General features: G+C 41.7%; 1 protein-coding gene across 1 annotated transcript in view; it reads left to right on the forward strand.

The window, feature by feature from the left end:
- DNAH5 (dynein axonemal heavy chain 5) overlaps window positions 1-14,687 on the forward strand; it is a 292,615-nt gene that overhangs the window by 62,392 nt on the left and 215,536 nt on the right. Inside the window, exon 2 of the mRNA XM_077879556.1 lies at window positions 12,546-12,680. Within this exon, the coding sequence (XP_077735682.1) occupies window positions 12,546-12,680 (135 nt within the window). The remainder of the gene's footprint in view (window positions 1-12,545; window positions 12,681-14,687) is intronic.

Raw genomic sequence — 14,687 nt, forward strand, 5'->3', positions numbered from 1 at the left:
CATGTCTTCCCAGTAAGGATGATCAAGATGTTTAGTCACATAGAGTAAATTACCTCGGTTTAAGTGTATGTGCAACTGGGTGAGCAAAAGTTAATTTATGGACATCATTTGCTATTTGCATATGAAATAGGCTTCTGTTCTTTATGGGGAGAAAGCAGCTCCTTTGGGTTACAATTAGCCTATCTGACAATTAGTCACGATTAGTCACAAAGCTGGCAGTTAATTGTGCACACACAGTTGTTGAGGCAAAGTAATCCTGAATTTCTTGACTTGAGCAATTCACTCAGAGTGGCTTTCTCTGCTTTCTATTTTGATATGGTTTAAAGTTTTTCACTGTTCAAAGAAATTATTCAAATATCTCTATCGACTCCAGGCTTTCTGTTGGTCAGCATCTAGAATTAAATGAACATCAGGTGTGTTGTAACCGAGGGGTTCTGATGCTTTGATTGGTTGATAAACATGCCTGAGAGGCCCGATTAAACTCTAAGGATGTAAACAGTATTGCCCTAACAACACAGCCTTTGGAACAGAGCAGAGGCCCAGGGGGAGAGACTCTAGACAGAACTCCTGAATAGTATAGGTTCCCTTGTAATTTTAATTCTGTGCATATGGTGACTAATACATGCCAAGTAGAAAGTGAGGGTGAACTTCTGGTCCTTCAGAGCAGTTTTTGCTTGAAAGCCTGTTGGATGAGGAGTAGGGAGTTCAGGGAGTCCTCCCTGAGTCAGAGGATCATTCAGAAGGAGCTCTGCATCCACTCAATAGACCTCAGTGATGTTTCGGATCGGTAGGAGACAGCTCTGGAAGCAGAGCATCACCCGCATTTTAACGGTAAGGGGCTGTTGTCTGGAAACTTGCACATGGGTCTTGGATTATGTTTCATGCCTGTGTGGAAAAATACCTACAAACAATTCAAAGTTGTATTCTGATGACTTTGTGAGAAACGTGTTTATTTACCAATTTTTGGAGAATTCATAATGCTACATGTTGATATTTCAAATCCAAAAAAAGGGACCGTTATCTTTCGGCTTTTGTGCACACTGTTGCCCCAAAAGTAACTAGTTGTGGGGATACTCGGAGGGGGAGAAAAGCCTTCAGGGTGTTTTAGTGACTTTGCATTCTTTCAGACCTGGAAGCTTTCCTTGGTGTTGGGAATTAGTCAAGGCAGACTCTGGGCCGCAAGTTTTCTAGGCTCTCTGGAATCCTTCCTCCTATTCTATAGGCCTGGAAATGAGGTCACAGATCTGGAAATGCATGAATGTGCCTTTGGAGTCACATTGATGAATAAGCTTCCCCAGCATCTCAGTCAGCTCAGCAGTTTTTCTCATGCAAATGCAGAGAGGGATTTGGAACCTCTTCCCCTACCAGTTGATGTCAGAAGAAAGTAGAGGTTGCTCTGGGACTCTGTTCTCAATATTAACCTGTGCTTCCTCAGGGCTGGGTCTCTGGATCTGCTGTGCATCCGCAACAGCCCAGATGATTCTGTCTGGCCCTGCAACCTGCTGTTTCACCCCAAAACAGCAGGGCTGCTGTCTCTGCAGTGCTCAGCACTTGGCCATCAGCTACCCTCCACTTCCCCAGCACCACAATTTGGATACATCCTGTCCAGCGTCACATTTTCCAGCTGAGCTGTGGAACTTGTTTGCCTGCAAACACTCATTCTTTAAGATCGTGTGCCAACAGCACCTCCTCTGAGAAGCCCTCCCAGCACTTTGCTTCTGCATTTGCTAGCACCCTTGTCAGACCACGGCAGGGAAGTGACATTTGTGTACATATCCCCTTCCCTCACTAGGTTGTGAGTTCCCAAAAGACAGGGATGATTGGCTTCCCAGTTCCTTCCCCAGCACAGAGCCAGTACGGATAGTCCTGAATTTTATGCTTAGTTAATAAGGTGAACAAATTAAGCTTTTCACATGTCTCAATATTTTTCCTGTACCTTACTACCAAGTCTAAAACATAAGATCAATGATTTTGTGTCTTGGCCATGTATGGTTTAATGAATTATTTCTTCTTTGCCACGAGCTACCATTTGGGAGTAAGGTTTTTGGGGGTTTCATTTATATATTTTGGGTGCTGGCTCTATTCACTGGAGCAGGAGATTAATAGAATTCAATAAGATTGCAGTGAATCGTGTACATAATTACACATTTTCTGTATAGTATACTGGTATGGGAGTTTATTAAATTATAACTTTGTGACCTAAGATAATGACAAAGATTCCAAAGCTATTTAACATAAAAACTATAAATCTCATGTCTAGAACCTTGGTCTGGAACTATTACCGCAATGATGTTATCTTATAACTAGGTTATTGTGATAAAATAATTGACTTTATCCAGATTATACATATAAATGATAACCAAAAGTACCATAAGCTCCTGAGTTTAGAAAAGTGAAGCCATACATCCTTTCTGTTGTATAATAAACAGAAATGTTTTCCATGAAAAAACCTGAAATAATTCTGTATACATACACTCACTTATTTACAAAAATATGGCTTGGATATGTCTGCCTTTCTGCTCTTTTCTCATGGATGAACAGTGTTTAGTATGAACTTACAAGTGTATAATGGACGAGTTTCAGACTTATGGATTCTGTTTTCCTTCTCGAAAATTAAACTGAAATATGTGATTTTGCTGATTGACTTTGTTGACTTTTAGAAGAAAATTTAAAGATGTACGACAGTCCTCTTGACTTGAATTCACCTAATTGCAAAGCTGATTTTAAAATGGAGAATAGTTCTTTCCTAGCTGCAGGATATGCATTGTTCATGTTTTGCCCTGTATACGTTGTTGCTAGGGAATATTGTTCATCGAATTTCAGATTGCTAGGCTTCTCTAAACAGTGATTCTTGGGGGCATAAAGACTGAGGGGGAAGAGAGAGGGCATGCCCTTTGGGGGAGGCACAGTGCCTTCCCCTGCTGAGAAACTCTGCAGGGAGGCCACTGTTGTTCCCTTGGGAGTGCATAGGTAGAAACCAAGACAGAAAAGAACCTTTGCTCTCAAATATCTTTTGAAAGCGTAAAGGGTGTGGTTTTTGTTCTCCTCTGACAAAACAGCCAAACAAGTCTCAGTGTCCACTGTTCATCAGGTCCAGGCATGTTTGGTGGGTGAACACATTTCCCATACACAATCCAATATACAATGTGGAAGTAATTCTCTTGTGGCCTGGGAGAGGCCAATGGCTCTAGGATTTAGCTGGGGAGTCATGAAGTTTAAAGCTGAAACTAGTTCTGTTTGTTTTTGCATAATGCTGGAAGGAAAAGGAAAAGGAGGTCTAGAATTGGAGGGATCCCAAATTTATGCCCCTCGACTTTCTCTGTTAAGTTCCTACCCCAGGTGAGTGCCTGGTCATGCTCATCAATCATGATCAATTCACAGAATAATTTCCTTTGGAGCAGTGTTCTCAGGATGGGCTGCGTGTTAGAATCGCCGGGGGAGCTCTTGAGAAACACCAGTGCTCAGGCCCCCCTTGGGACAAGATAAGGTAGAGTTTTGAGGGAGGGGCATCAGTATCTTAAATTCTTTAAAAAAATATTTTATTTATTTATTTGAGAAAGAGAACACACAAGCAGGGGAGGGGGCAGAGGCAGAGGGAGAAGCAGACTCCCCGCTGAGCAAGAGCCCGATGCGGGGCTCCATCCCAGGATCCTTGGACCACGACCTGAGCTGAAAGGCAGACACTTAACCGACTGAGCCTCCCAGGTATTGGATTTTGAAATTCCCCATGATTCTAATAGCAGCCAGCTATAAGCACTCTGGTCTATTGTGACGAATACTGGGATTCTTGAATTTCATTCCTATGCCATACGTAGAATGAATGGTGGCATCATATGTATTTTAGCTTGTGGGTGAAATTATATGGCTCCTTGATTTATATGGCCCTGTGGAACTCCACAAGAGAGGCATTCCTGATTTGGGGTAAATCCACTGTGGGGTGAGAGGGAAGACAGAATTTGTGGCCATGTGCAGGTCCACTCAAAGCTTCACTCAGAGCCCAGACTTTGGTGTGCAGAAAACAGAGTGGAGGTTAGAAGGTGGATGATGGAATGTTGGGTGCACAGGAGGTTGTGGTGATTGGGAACCTCCGTCCAGCAGGTTTGGATTGATTTGGGCGAAAAATCCACATGCAGTAAAAGGTTAAGAGGGGATCTTTTACTGGCTTGGAAAGAATGACACATAGCGGGGTGACTAATGGGGAGATTTGGGAGCCCTGAGAACTTCAGAGAAAATAGACAAGATTCCAGAACTTACTTACAGGACAAGAAGATTGATGGGACCTTCTCACCTTAAGTGCTATCTCTTTGCAATGGAGGGGAGCGTAGTTCTTGTTGAATAAAGGAGGGCTTAACTGTAGCACCTGCTGTGAGTGGGAATAGTCATCGTGAAGTGTCTTTCCCTTCTAGAAACCACTTTGCTGAAGGGCTCTTCATGTGAGAAGGAGGTGCCGTGCATCCTCTGTGTGTGTGGCCTTTCACCAGGAAGGGGTAAGAAAAGGCGTGTGAAAAGTACAGTCAGGAGTGGAGAGTTACTAGGCTTGGGTCTCCCCCCGACCACAGAGCAGGTTTGGATGCTCTGGGAAGCTCCACAGAGGTCTCTCCCAGAGGATAGGGGGCCCTGTGGGTTAGAGTGAAAATGCTGGAAGACAAAGAGGAAGGCTTTTCTTTGTTGGAAGATGTGGAAAGTGGATTGACTGGTATGGAGAGGTCTCTACGTGGAAGTGAGCAGGAGAAGCACTTCCCTCAGTTTTCATAAGTCAATTGAAGTAGGATGTATGCTAAGTGAGCTTAGTTATATTTGCTATAAGTTGAAGGAGAGTTATCATCCATAGCCAGAAATCCATAGGTAGAATTTTGTGCAGTGGTTTATGCCTAGACACAGCAGCATTGATGGAATTCTGAGCCTTTAATCATGGGCTCAGGCTGCACTAGAATAATGTGTTCCAGCCCTTAATTACTTGAGAGTGACTTGTAAATGATTAATTTGGTTAATTTTTCTACTCACTAGACCATTAAGGCTCTACTATGTGCAAGGTACTGTTCTAGGCACCGGGGATATTGCAAAAATTAAAATAGAAAACATCTCTCTCTCTGTGGAGCTGATACTCTTGAGGGAATGATGAGAGTCAGTTGATATTTATTTTATTTGAACCCTCAAAAAATAAGAATGACCAGGTTATACATGTGGCAGATTACCAATAATGAGGCATTTCAGTTGGGCATATGCTTTGAGTAATTTCTTCTTCCGCTCCTGGATTTGCCTTGATTCATCTACAGTTGGGGAAAATGATATAACGTGAGGCTAACTGGCCTGAAATGATCAAACCCTGCCTTTGGCCTCTTTGGTACTGTGGTACAAGTGATGAATTATCTGTGGACTTGAGATTGATATTGAGAGCCAAGCAGAATTAGTCTCAGAGTTATTTACTTTGGTGATTCAAGATAAAGAGTTTCACCTGTAATTCATAGACTCACATTATTTACGGTTATCTCCAGTGAGTATCTTAATCTAGATTATACTCTCCTCTACCATGTTTGTTACATTGCTGCATGCATCTGTATACATAGAAGAACAATACACCCAAATCAAGAAAATAGAAATGCATTCATTCAAAGATATACAACTGCCTCTCATTAAGATAAGATCTCTTTCTCACATTCAGACCTGCAACGAGGCTTATCATGTCACCTGGAAAAACATTTTTTTTTTATTGGAGTTCGATTTGCCAACATATAGCATATCACCCAGTGCTCATCCCATCAAGTGCCCCCCTCAGTGCCCATTACCCAGTCACCCCAACCCCCCGCCCACTTCCCTTTCCACCACCCCTTGTTCGTTTCCCAGAGTTAGGAGTCTCTCATGTTCTGTCATCCTCACTGATATTTTTTTTTTTAAACAAAGAAATAATTTTTGGCTGAAGAACCATCCCACACCCATATACTTTGCTGTGGGTGGGATTAGCCATCGTGGAGTGTCTTTTTTTCCCTTCTAGAAACCACTTTGCTGAAGTGCTCTTTGCTGTGCAAAGGCATCCTATGAAGACCTGGTGTATACAGTATGACCTAGATAAAAGTGAGGTTGTTCAGGCAAATGCAGCAACAGTGGGGAAGGCATGGATTCCAGCCTAGTGGGTGCCCAAGCAGGGAGCCCACCTTCTAGGCACTTTTAGGAGTTGAGAATGGGTGGTTACCATTTGCTGAAACACAGGAGTGTGATGAGAGAACTGGACACAGGGCATGTCAGCTGAAAACCGACTGGACACCAGTCCATACTTGGCACTAAGATGTCTCTGATGTAACTCAGAAAATGGTGCCAATTAACCCTAGTTTCTACCCCCTGCACAGCTCTTTCTATAACCCATGCAGTGTATATGGGGACCCCCACATCAAGAGTGCCCTAGGTAATCCTTTTTTTTTTTAAGATTTTATCCATTTATCGATGAGAGAGAGAGAGAGAGAGAAAGAGAGAGAAAGAGGCAGAAACACAGGCAGAGGGAGAAGCAGGCTTCCATACAGGAAGCCTGATGTGGAACTCGATCCTGGAACCCCAGGATCACGCCCTGAACCAAAGGCAGATGCTCAACTGCTGAGCTACCCAAGTGTCCCCCCACTTTTAAAAAGATTTTATTTATTTATTCTTGGGAGACACACACACACACAGAGGCAGAGACACAGGTAGAGAGAGAAGCAGGCTCCCTGTTGAAAGGAGCCTGATGTGGGACTCGATCCCGGGACTCTAGGATAATGCCCTGGGCTGAAGGCAGGCGCTCAACCACTGAGCCACCCAGGCATCACCCTAGGTAATCCTTGAGTGAAAATTTAAAGAAAAAGTGTTTATGGAATATCAGTTTGAATGGCTACAAAGCTCTTAGTTGCCTGGGACAACCATGTCTTGGCCTGGGCCTACAAACACAACAGGGCTTGATTCCCAGCCCTGCCACTTGACTGTGTGCTCTTGGGAAATTGTTAATGGTCCATAGTCTCAGTCTCCTTGTGTGGAGATAGTAATGTCTGCTTTATAGGGCTTTTGAGACAATGAAACCTAGGCATAGTAAGTAATGATGGCTAGCAGAGCCATAGCTAGCAATGCCATCAGGATAAATAGCAAAATGTTCTCTGACACATTTGAGAGGGTTGGGGAAAAGGATGTTCCTGCTCAGCCACAAAAGGGCCCCTAGACCTGACATTCACTTCTGGCTGTCAGTGTTATCAGTGGGGTAGACCTGGGTCTGAGATAAATCTGCCGACAGGGCTGGGCTTTCTAAGGAGTTTAAACATTTATACAATTAAAAAATTATTATTGAAAAGTTTTATTCCTCCTGAATTTTGATGTCTAGGGTCATTGCTTTGGTCATGCCATTTTAATTTAAGTGCTGGTTGACTTAGTGTTATCTTAAGACTCCTCCAATTTAATCTTCACAAATACTTTTTAAGTTTGGACTTGTTATCTTCATTTTACAGAGGACAGTAAGGTCTCATAGAGATGGGGAATGTCAACCTGCATCCAAAATGGAATGTGTGTGGTCTCATGTATACAAGCATGCAGACTTGTGCTTAACTATAGAGTTAAAGGCAAAAGTTACTATGTTAAAAAAAATTGGATGGGTAGGTTTGCCATGAGACACTGTCATAGAGCTTTATTAAGAAAGCATATGCATTGGGTCTTTGTTGGGATTCATAGTTTAAAACCTTAAATCTCTTGTTTGTGTTAACTTTTGAACCAACGAGGAGGAGCTCTGATGATAGAAAAGGAATGGTGCTTGGCGGTCTGTGAGGCTAATGCTTTGAGTCTGGAGTTACAGAAACTGAAGTCTGGAGAGACTGGCTGACATGTGCAAGTGGCAGAGCCAAGACTGGAACCTAGGACTCTGACAACCAGGGCTCATTTGTCCACATGAAATTGGTGGCCTTGAAAGCAGCACTTGTTTCTTGTGAGCTAGCATATTAATTACCCTTTTCTTCCACGGTGGCAGCAACATACCTTGTCAGCAAATTGCAGAAGTGTTTCACTACTTTCTAGAATTCTTTGAACCTTCTTGAAAGGTGCCTTCTTTCCTGGTGCCTCCCCATGTCTATCTGTTGGTGCAAAACAATTTTAATATGATTCTTAAAAAAATGTTTCATTGTCCACCTCTCGCTGTTACCAACCGCTACCACCTTCCTTTTCCAAGTGTCCTCCATGTTTCAAAGGCTACCAGGACAGTCACCTCCAGACAGCCAGTCATCTGCCTGCTGGTTGCTGCCATTCCCTAGCAGCCACAAAGCTGTAGGTTTAAGTTTATGGGCTGACAGTGCTCTAGTCTGGTCACTAAATATTTGTTTGATGCTATTGACTTCTTGTGGTAGTGAAAAAACCAATTCCCACATTGTAGCAGGATACCTTAGGGTAAGGCGGTGAGAGTTGAGATTGACAAACATGTGACTACAGCTGTTTGCTTCATATTACTGGTCTTTAGGAGATAGAACAATCAGTTTATGCAAGAACATATTTGTTGCTTAGCATGCTTTTTAGTGTAGCTCTGAAAACATTTACTTTAAAAACACTCTGATAATTCGCTTTGTTCACATGACACTAGTTTGAAATTTTTCTTCCTATGTGATACTTAAGTAAAAATAGAATAATTAGCGTTCTGTTTTAGGGACCAATCTTTTCTTTCCTTTACTAGAATATATATTTTTCCTTTGGAGTCTTACAAAATCAGGTCATAGAGAATGTGTTGCCATGGTAGAGTCTTATTTCAGTCTCTCTATTCTTTGGAAGCCTTCAGTTGTTTCACATGCAGACTCTTCTGGTTCTCTAGTTCTTTTCTTTCTTTGTCGCCACCCAGCATTGGCCATCTTGTTTTGATGCCTGATTCCTGGCTCCCCTGGTTGCCTACCATGTTCTCAAGCTGCTAAAGTCATTTAGTACAAACCCTGAGAGTTCCCTTTGAAAAACATTTTATTCCTCCCTGCCAAGAAGGAAGAAAACAGTTGAAACAACAGGACATCATCCTTGTTTTAGCCATATTTGAAAAGAGATTTAAATTTACTTCCATATGATGTTTATGGAACATATACTTTGTATCTGGACCTTTGTTAGTTCCTTTAGAGAGAAATGGCAAGAAAATAGGTATATTTATTTTTTTTAAACCTTAATTTCTCCCTCCACCCCTAATTCTTTTAAACAGTCCCTTCAAGTCTGGAAAACAAATGTTAATTGAATGGGTCCAGGGATGGCCTTTCAATCCCTCTGAAATCCCCAACTTTTTCCTCTTCACTGTTTTTTAAGTTCTTTTTGTGTCTTTAAAAATTCTTTTTCTTTTTTTAGAGAGAGAGCACATGTGAGGAGTGTGGAAGGGGGAGGAGGAACAGAGGCAGAAGGAGAGAAAGAGAATCTTACACAGTCTCCACACCCAGCATGAAGCCCAATGTGGGGCTCCATCTCATGACCCTAAGATTATGATCAGAGCTGAAATCAAGAGTTGAATTCTTAGCCAACTGAGACACCCAGGCACCCCCCAAAATTCTTTCTTGATTGTAAATTTCCCTCTGTCTACTAGTACCATACTTCTTTCCTTTATAGTCAAGTTTCTGGAAAGAATAGTTTATATTCAGTATCTTTGTATTCTCTTTTCTCGATCATCTTTTTTTCAAGGCTACATCCATTTGCTTTCTGTCCAATCAGTGAAATTATCCTACAAGGATTACTCTATTATGTATTGCTGCATAACAAACCCACCATAATGACTCACACCAGCAACCACGATCTATTATTATCTCTCTTGAGTATATAGGTGATTGGGCCTAACTGGTGGTTGTTCTGCTTCATGTGGCATAGGGGTGAGTTTCAGTCATCTGTAGGCTTGACTAGGTTGGAATGTCCAAGATAGCTGACTCATATGGAGGAAAGTTGGTTCTGGGGTTTGACTAGGTTGTCTGGGGCTGTTGACCAGAATGTCTTGGTTTTTCTTCCATGTGGTCTCCCAGTGTGGTTTGGACTTCTCACGGCATGGTGGTTGGGTTCCCAGAGGGCATTCCCAAGCACAAAGGCAGAAACTGAAGATCTCCTAAGGATTAGTCTAGACAGGTTTGTAGTCTTACTTTTCTGCACATTGTTTTGGTGAAAACTGGTCATAGGGCCAGCCATATTCAAGGGGATGGGAGATCATGGCATGGTTATATACAAAAGAGCTGTGGGATGATGCAGCCCATCTTGCAAACACACAATTAGTTACTAAGGATATCCTAACCTACCAACCACTCCTTTACAGCATTAGTGCTGCTTGGCCCCATGGTTTACTGGTTGTGCTCTGTCCCTGTTTGTCTGTCCCTTATCCTCCGTTATTTGCTCTTCTTTCCCTCTTTGCTCTTGGCATATTGGTAATCCCCGAGTTTCTTCCCTTTTTGCTTTTCATCCTCCATTTCTTTCTTAGAAGATCACATCTGTACTCATGATTTAAAGTTTGATTTATTCACTTGATAAGTATTTATTGAATAAGTAGAATGCACATACCACCTGCTGGATGAAAGGGCTGATAGCATAACTGTGCAGGTTCTGCACTGCACAACCCCCAAAGATACCATTACATTGTAGTTTTTGTCTTGATTGTCTCTGTCAGTGTCATATCAGTGATTCTCAGCAGGAAGTGATTTTGTTGCACTTTGCATTTGGCAATGCCTGGAGACATTTGTCATTCTTACAACTCAGTAGAAGGGAGTTACTGACATCTAGAAGGAAGAGACCAATGGTGCTGCTAAATGCTTGACAGTATGCTAACCCTCACAATGAGAAAGATCTGTCCCATAAAATAAATTGTGCTGCATTGAGAACCTGTATCTACATCTGTATCTACAATGCAATTTCCCCTTGAGTTTCAGAGATGCATTCCCAACAATCTGTTCGTCCTGGGCTCTGGGAATGCTGCCATAATCCACTTGACTGGCTTTCCTGCCTCTAGGCTTGCATCACTTTAATCCACATTCTGCACTGCTGACAGAAAGACTAATTAAAAAAAATTTTTTTTTATTGGAGTTCAATTTGCTAACATTTAGCATACACCCAGTGCTCATCCCGCCAAGTGCCCCCCTCAGTGCCCATCACCGCAGTCACCCCAATCCCCCGCCCACCTCCCTTTCCACTACCTTTTGTTCATTTCCCAGAGTTAGGTGGAAAGATTGATTTTTTTATGCAGCACGGACAGCTAACATCTCTCCTGATTTGAAACTCATCAGTGATGCTCCATGGACTTCAGATAACATTTAAATTTCCTAATGTGGCCCACAAGGTGTTTTGTAATCAGATTGCTTTCTCATTTCTCATTATGTCTTTCTAGTTCTTTTTAGTTCAGCCATCCTGGCTACCTTGTTTCCACAATGTGCTATTCTTTCCTATGCCTCTTGGCCTTTGCATGTGCAGAAATGGCTCTCTTCAGGGAGTGTGGCCAACTGTCCTTCAACTCTAGGGTCAAGCCACCTCTTCCTGGAACTTTTCCTGTCATTGCTACCTCTACCTTTCCTCAGCCCCAGGCTGGAGTGGGGAATCTCCTTTTTGCAACTACTCTGAAGACCCATAAATGCCCCTGCATTTATCTGATGTTCCTGTGGCAACTGTCGTTACCATCCTGTCATATTTACATTTTCTGTTCACATCCTGCCAAGTAGGCTATGAGATTTTTTGAGGTCACTGGGTAGCATTTGCCTCTACAGTCCTGGTACCTATTTGGGGTTTAATAACTCCTCTTCCTGGTGCTGACGGTTGACATTAAAGGTAATGTACTTAATTCAAGAAATGAATTGGAGGCTGAATGTCTACCAATGGCAAATGGTTGAATAAATTATGGTATATCCATATTGTTGAATATTTTATAGCTATCACAGATAGGAATCGCTTGGATTAAAGTAGAAAAAGGTCTGTGGTGTATTATTAAGGAAAAATGCATGAAAAATTTTACAGTACAATATAGAGATATGTGTATATGTTTGCATATGTTTGTATGAGCATAGTATATATGGAAGGATGTGCTTCATACTGCCCACATTGTTTATATTGAACATATCTTAGTATTATAATTAATAATCAGTTTAAAAGTAAGCAGTGGTATTCAGAAATCAATTTCAAGACCAGATATGAATCTGTAGGCATACAATAAAGGTAGGAGATAATGTAGGAGAATGTTACTTTAAAGGTTTAGGGAATGTTTACAAAAGAATGGGGATCTCTTTTTGTGTGTGTCTGTTGAATGTTTATATATGCATAGAAATAAATCTGTAAAGATTTAGAACAAAATAATTGCAGTAATAATTTCTGGATGGCAGATAATTTTTCTTTTTTTCTTTTAGCTTCTCTGTGTTATACAATTTTAAAAACAACGAGCACATCTTATTTTCATGATAGAACAACATTATTTCTAAAAATGGAAGATAGTACATAAAAACTGGTACCATTAAAATGTCTGTTATTCGAATACTCAAGACTTGATAAAGCAACCATCACATGAAATTATTATAAAATGAATCCATTTGAGAACAGCGGCTGCCACTAACATTTTTATTCCTTTCTTATAGCAAAGACTGAAAGAAGAGAAGGAAGCCAAACGGGCATGTTTGGATGGTAGGCATGACTACTTATTTGCGATTGTAGCTTCCTGCATAGACCTGGACAAAACTGAAGTGGAAGATGCCATTCTTGAGGGGAATCAGGTGAGATACATTTGAGTTCTCACTGACTTACGGAAAGCACAGAGAGTCTATTGACTCTGTTCTATAGCAAGATGTGTGCTGGGCTGTAGAGGAGGATGTATGTTTTAACATGGGCAAGACTCCATTCCAACTGTATAGCTGGTGACAGACTGACTTTAGGGCTCTCCAGATGTTCATGTTGAACATTCAATATCTGCATGTTTCTGAATCCAGTGAAGCTGGGTTCAGGCGCCATCTTGAAACCTGAGTTAGGAGAATAGAATCTTCTCTCAGCTTCTGATTTATCATGTTTTGCATTTATTTTGTCCTAACCTGAGTGATTGAATGGTGCCATAGCTTCCTGGCTTTGACTTTGGTTTGGCAACTGAATATGGTTTCTTTTGTTCTTGAGCTTGACTTCCATTTTCTGTCATGATTTCCCTCCAAAATCTGGGGTATGATTTGACTTTGGAGGGGCAAGATCAAAATATGGGAGGATAGGAGATCCCTGGGTGGCTAAGCGGTTTAGCGCCTGCCTTTGGCCCAGGGCGTGATCCTAGAGTCCCGGGATCGAGTCCCACATCGGGCTCCCGGCATGGAGCCTGCTTCTCCCTCTGCCTGTGACATATTCTGCCTCTCTCTCTCTCTCACTCTATGTCTATCATAAATAAATAAATAATTCTTAAAAAAAAAACAAAAACAAAATATGGGAGGATAGAATTCCTGAGTACTGAGGAAGGCATCCTATGATGGTTGCTGAAGGGTTTTGTTTTTGCTGTGTTGTTTTCGTTTGCTTGTTTGTCTTTTTAGGCATAAAAATAGAAAGAGAGGGAGAGGATGAGTCCTTTCTGTTGAGAGGAGTGCACACTATTGGTAATGTTTTTTAGTGGTATGCGTGTAAATGTTTAACAACCAGCTTTGAGCAAAAGGGTAGAGGGAGGCACTATTTTAAGTGTTTGCTGATTTCTTTGGTGTTAATACTCCCACCATGACTGATTCCAGACCTTCAACATGATGGTACGAAAGGCATAGTTGGAAAGAGTTGTGATCAGCTGGCTGTAATGAAACAGTATGAGCTAGCTCCAGCACCCCACTGGCTTTGTTCTTTCCTGCCATGTCACTCTGGTGGGTCACTAGGGGTCAGTGGAACAGTGAGGGGTGGATAACACTAAAATGGCTCAACCACAGAATGGATCAATCAGGGATTGAGGAAATTTCCTCCCCTTTCTCCTCCTCATTGCAACTAACATTTGTTGAATATTTACCAGATGTCAGTCTCATCTAAGTGGCTTCCATCAATTATCCCCATTCAATTTTTATAATGCCAGGAGGGAGGTAATATTATTCTCTCCAAATGGTGGCAAAGAACAAGAAAGAGTCACTTACCTGATTTAGTCTTGGAGAGATTGTTCCAGAGGTGAAATGCTTAACTCTGCCCCACCTCCCAATTCAGACATCTGGATTTGGGATCCTGCAAGTGGAATAAATGAGTAAAAGTTCTGAACTGTAGGAAACCCAAGTCACACTGCTATGTCATATTCAGGACTAGGAATGTCAAAATCTGGAGGTTGAAAGAGAACACCCTAGCTCAGGCTCATAAGCAAAGTAGAGCAGCTGGAGTTTCAAACTGGTCTATTGGAAGTAGCTCCTTCATATTCTTGGCTTGGAAGTTAATCTCAATGAGGGCATCCCACTTGGCCCCATAGCATCCTCAATCAAGGAAGTGTAATGAAGGAAAGAGGGCAACTTGCTCTTCCTTGTATATAATAGTTTTATCTATAGTGTGGTGGAAATTGAAGAGGGCTTATTTTTTTCACAGCTAAAATTTTAGGCTAGAGTTCATCATTTGAAAACATTATAAATTGTGGTAATGACATAGAATGTAAAATTTACCATCTTAACCTTTTTTTTTTTTTTTTAAAGTAGGCTCCATACCCAGCATGGAGCCCCACGTGGGGCTTGAACTCACAATTTTAAGATTAAGACCTGAGCTGAGACCAAGAGTCTGACACTTACTTGACTGAGCCA

This window comes from Canis aureus, chromosome 31 (genome assembly GCF_053574225.1).
Source record: "Canis aureus isolate CA01 chromosome 31, VMU_Caureus_v.1.0, whole genome shotgun sequence".
Lineage (NCBI taxonomy): Eukaryota > Metazoa > Chordata > Mammalia > Carnivora > Canidae > Canis > Canis aureus.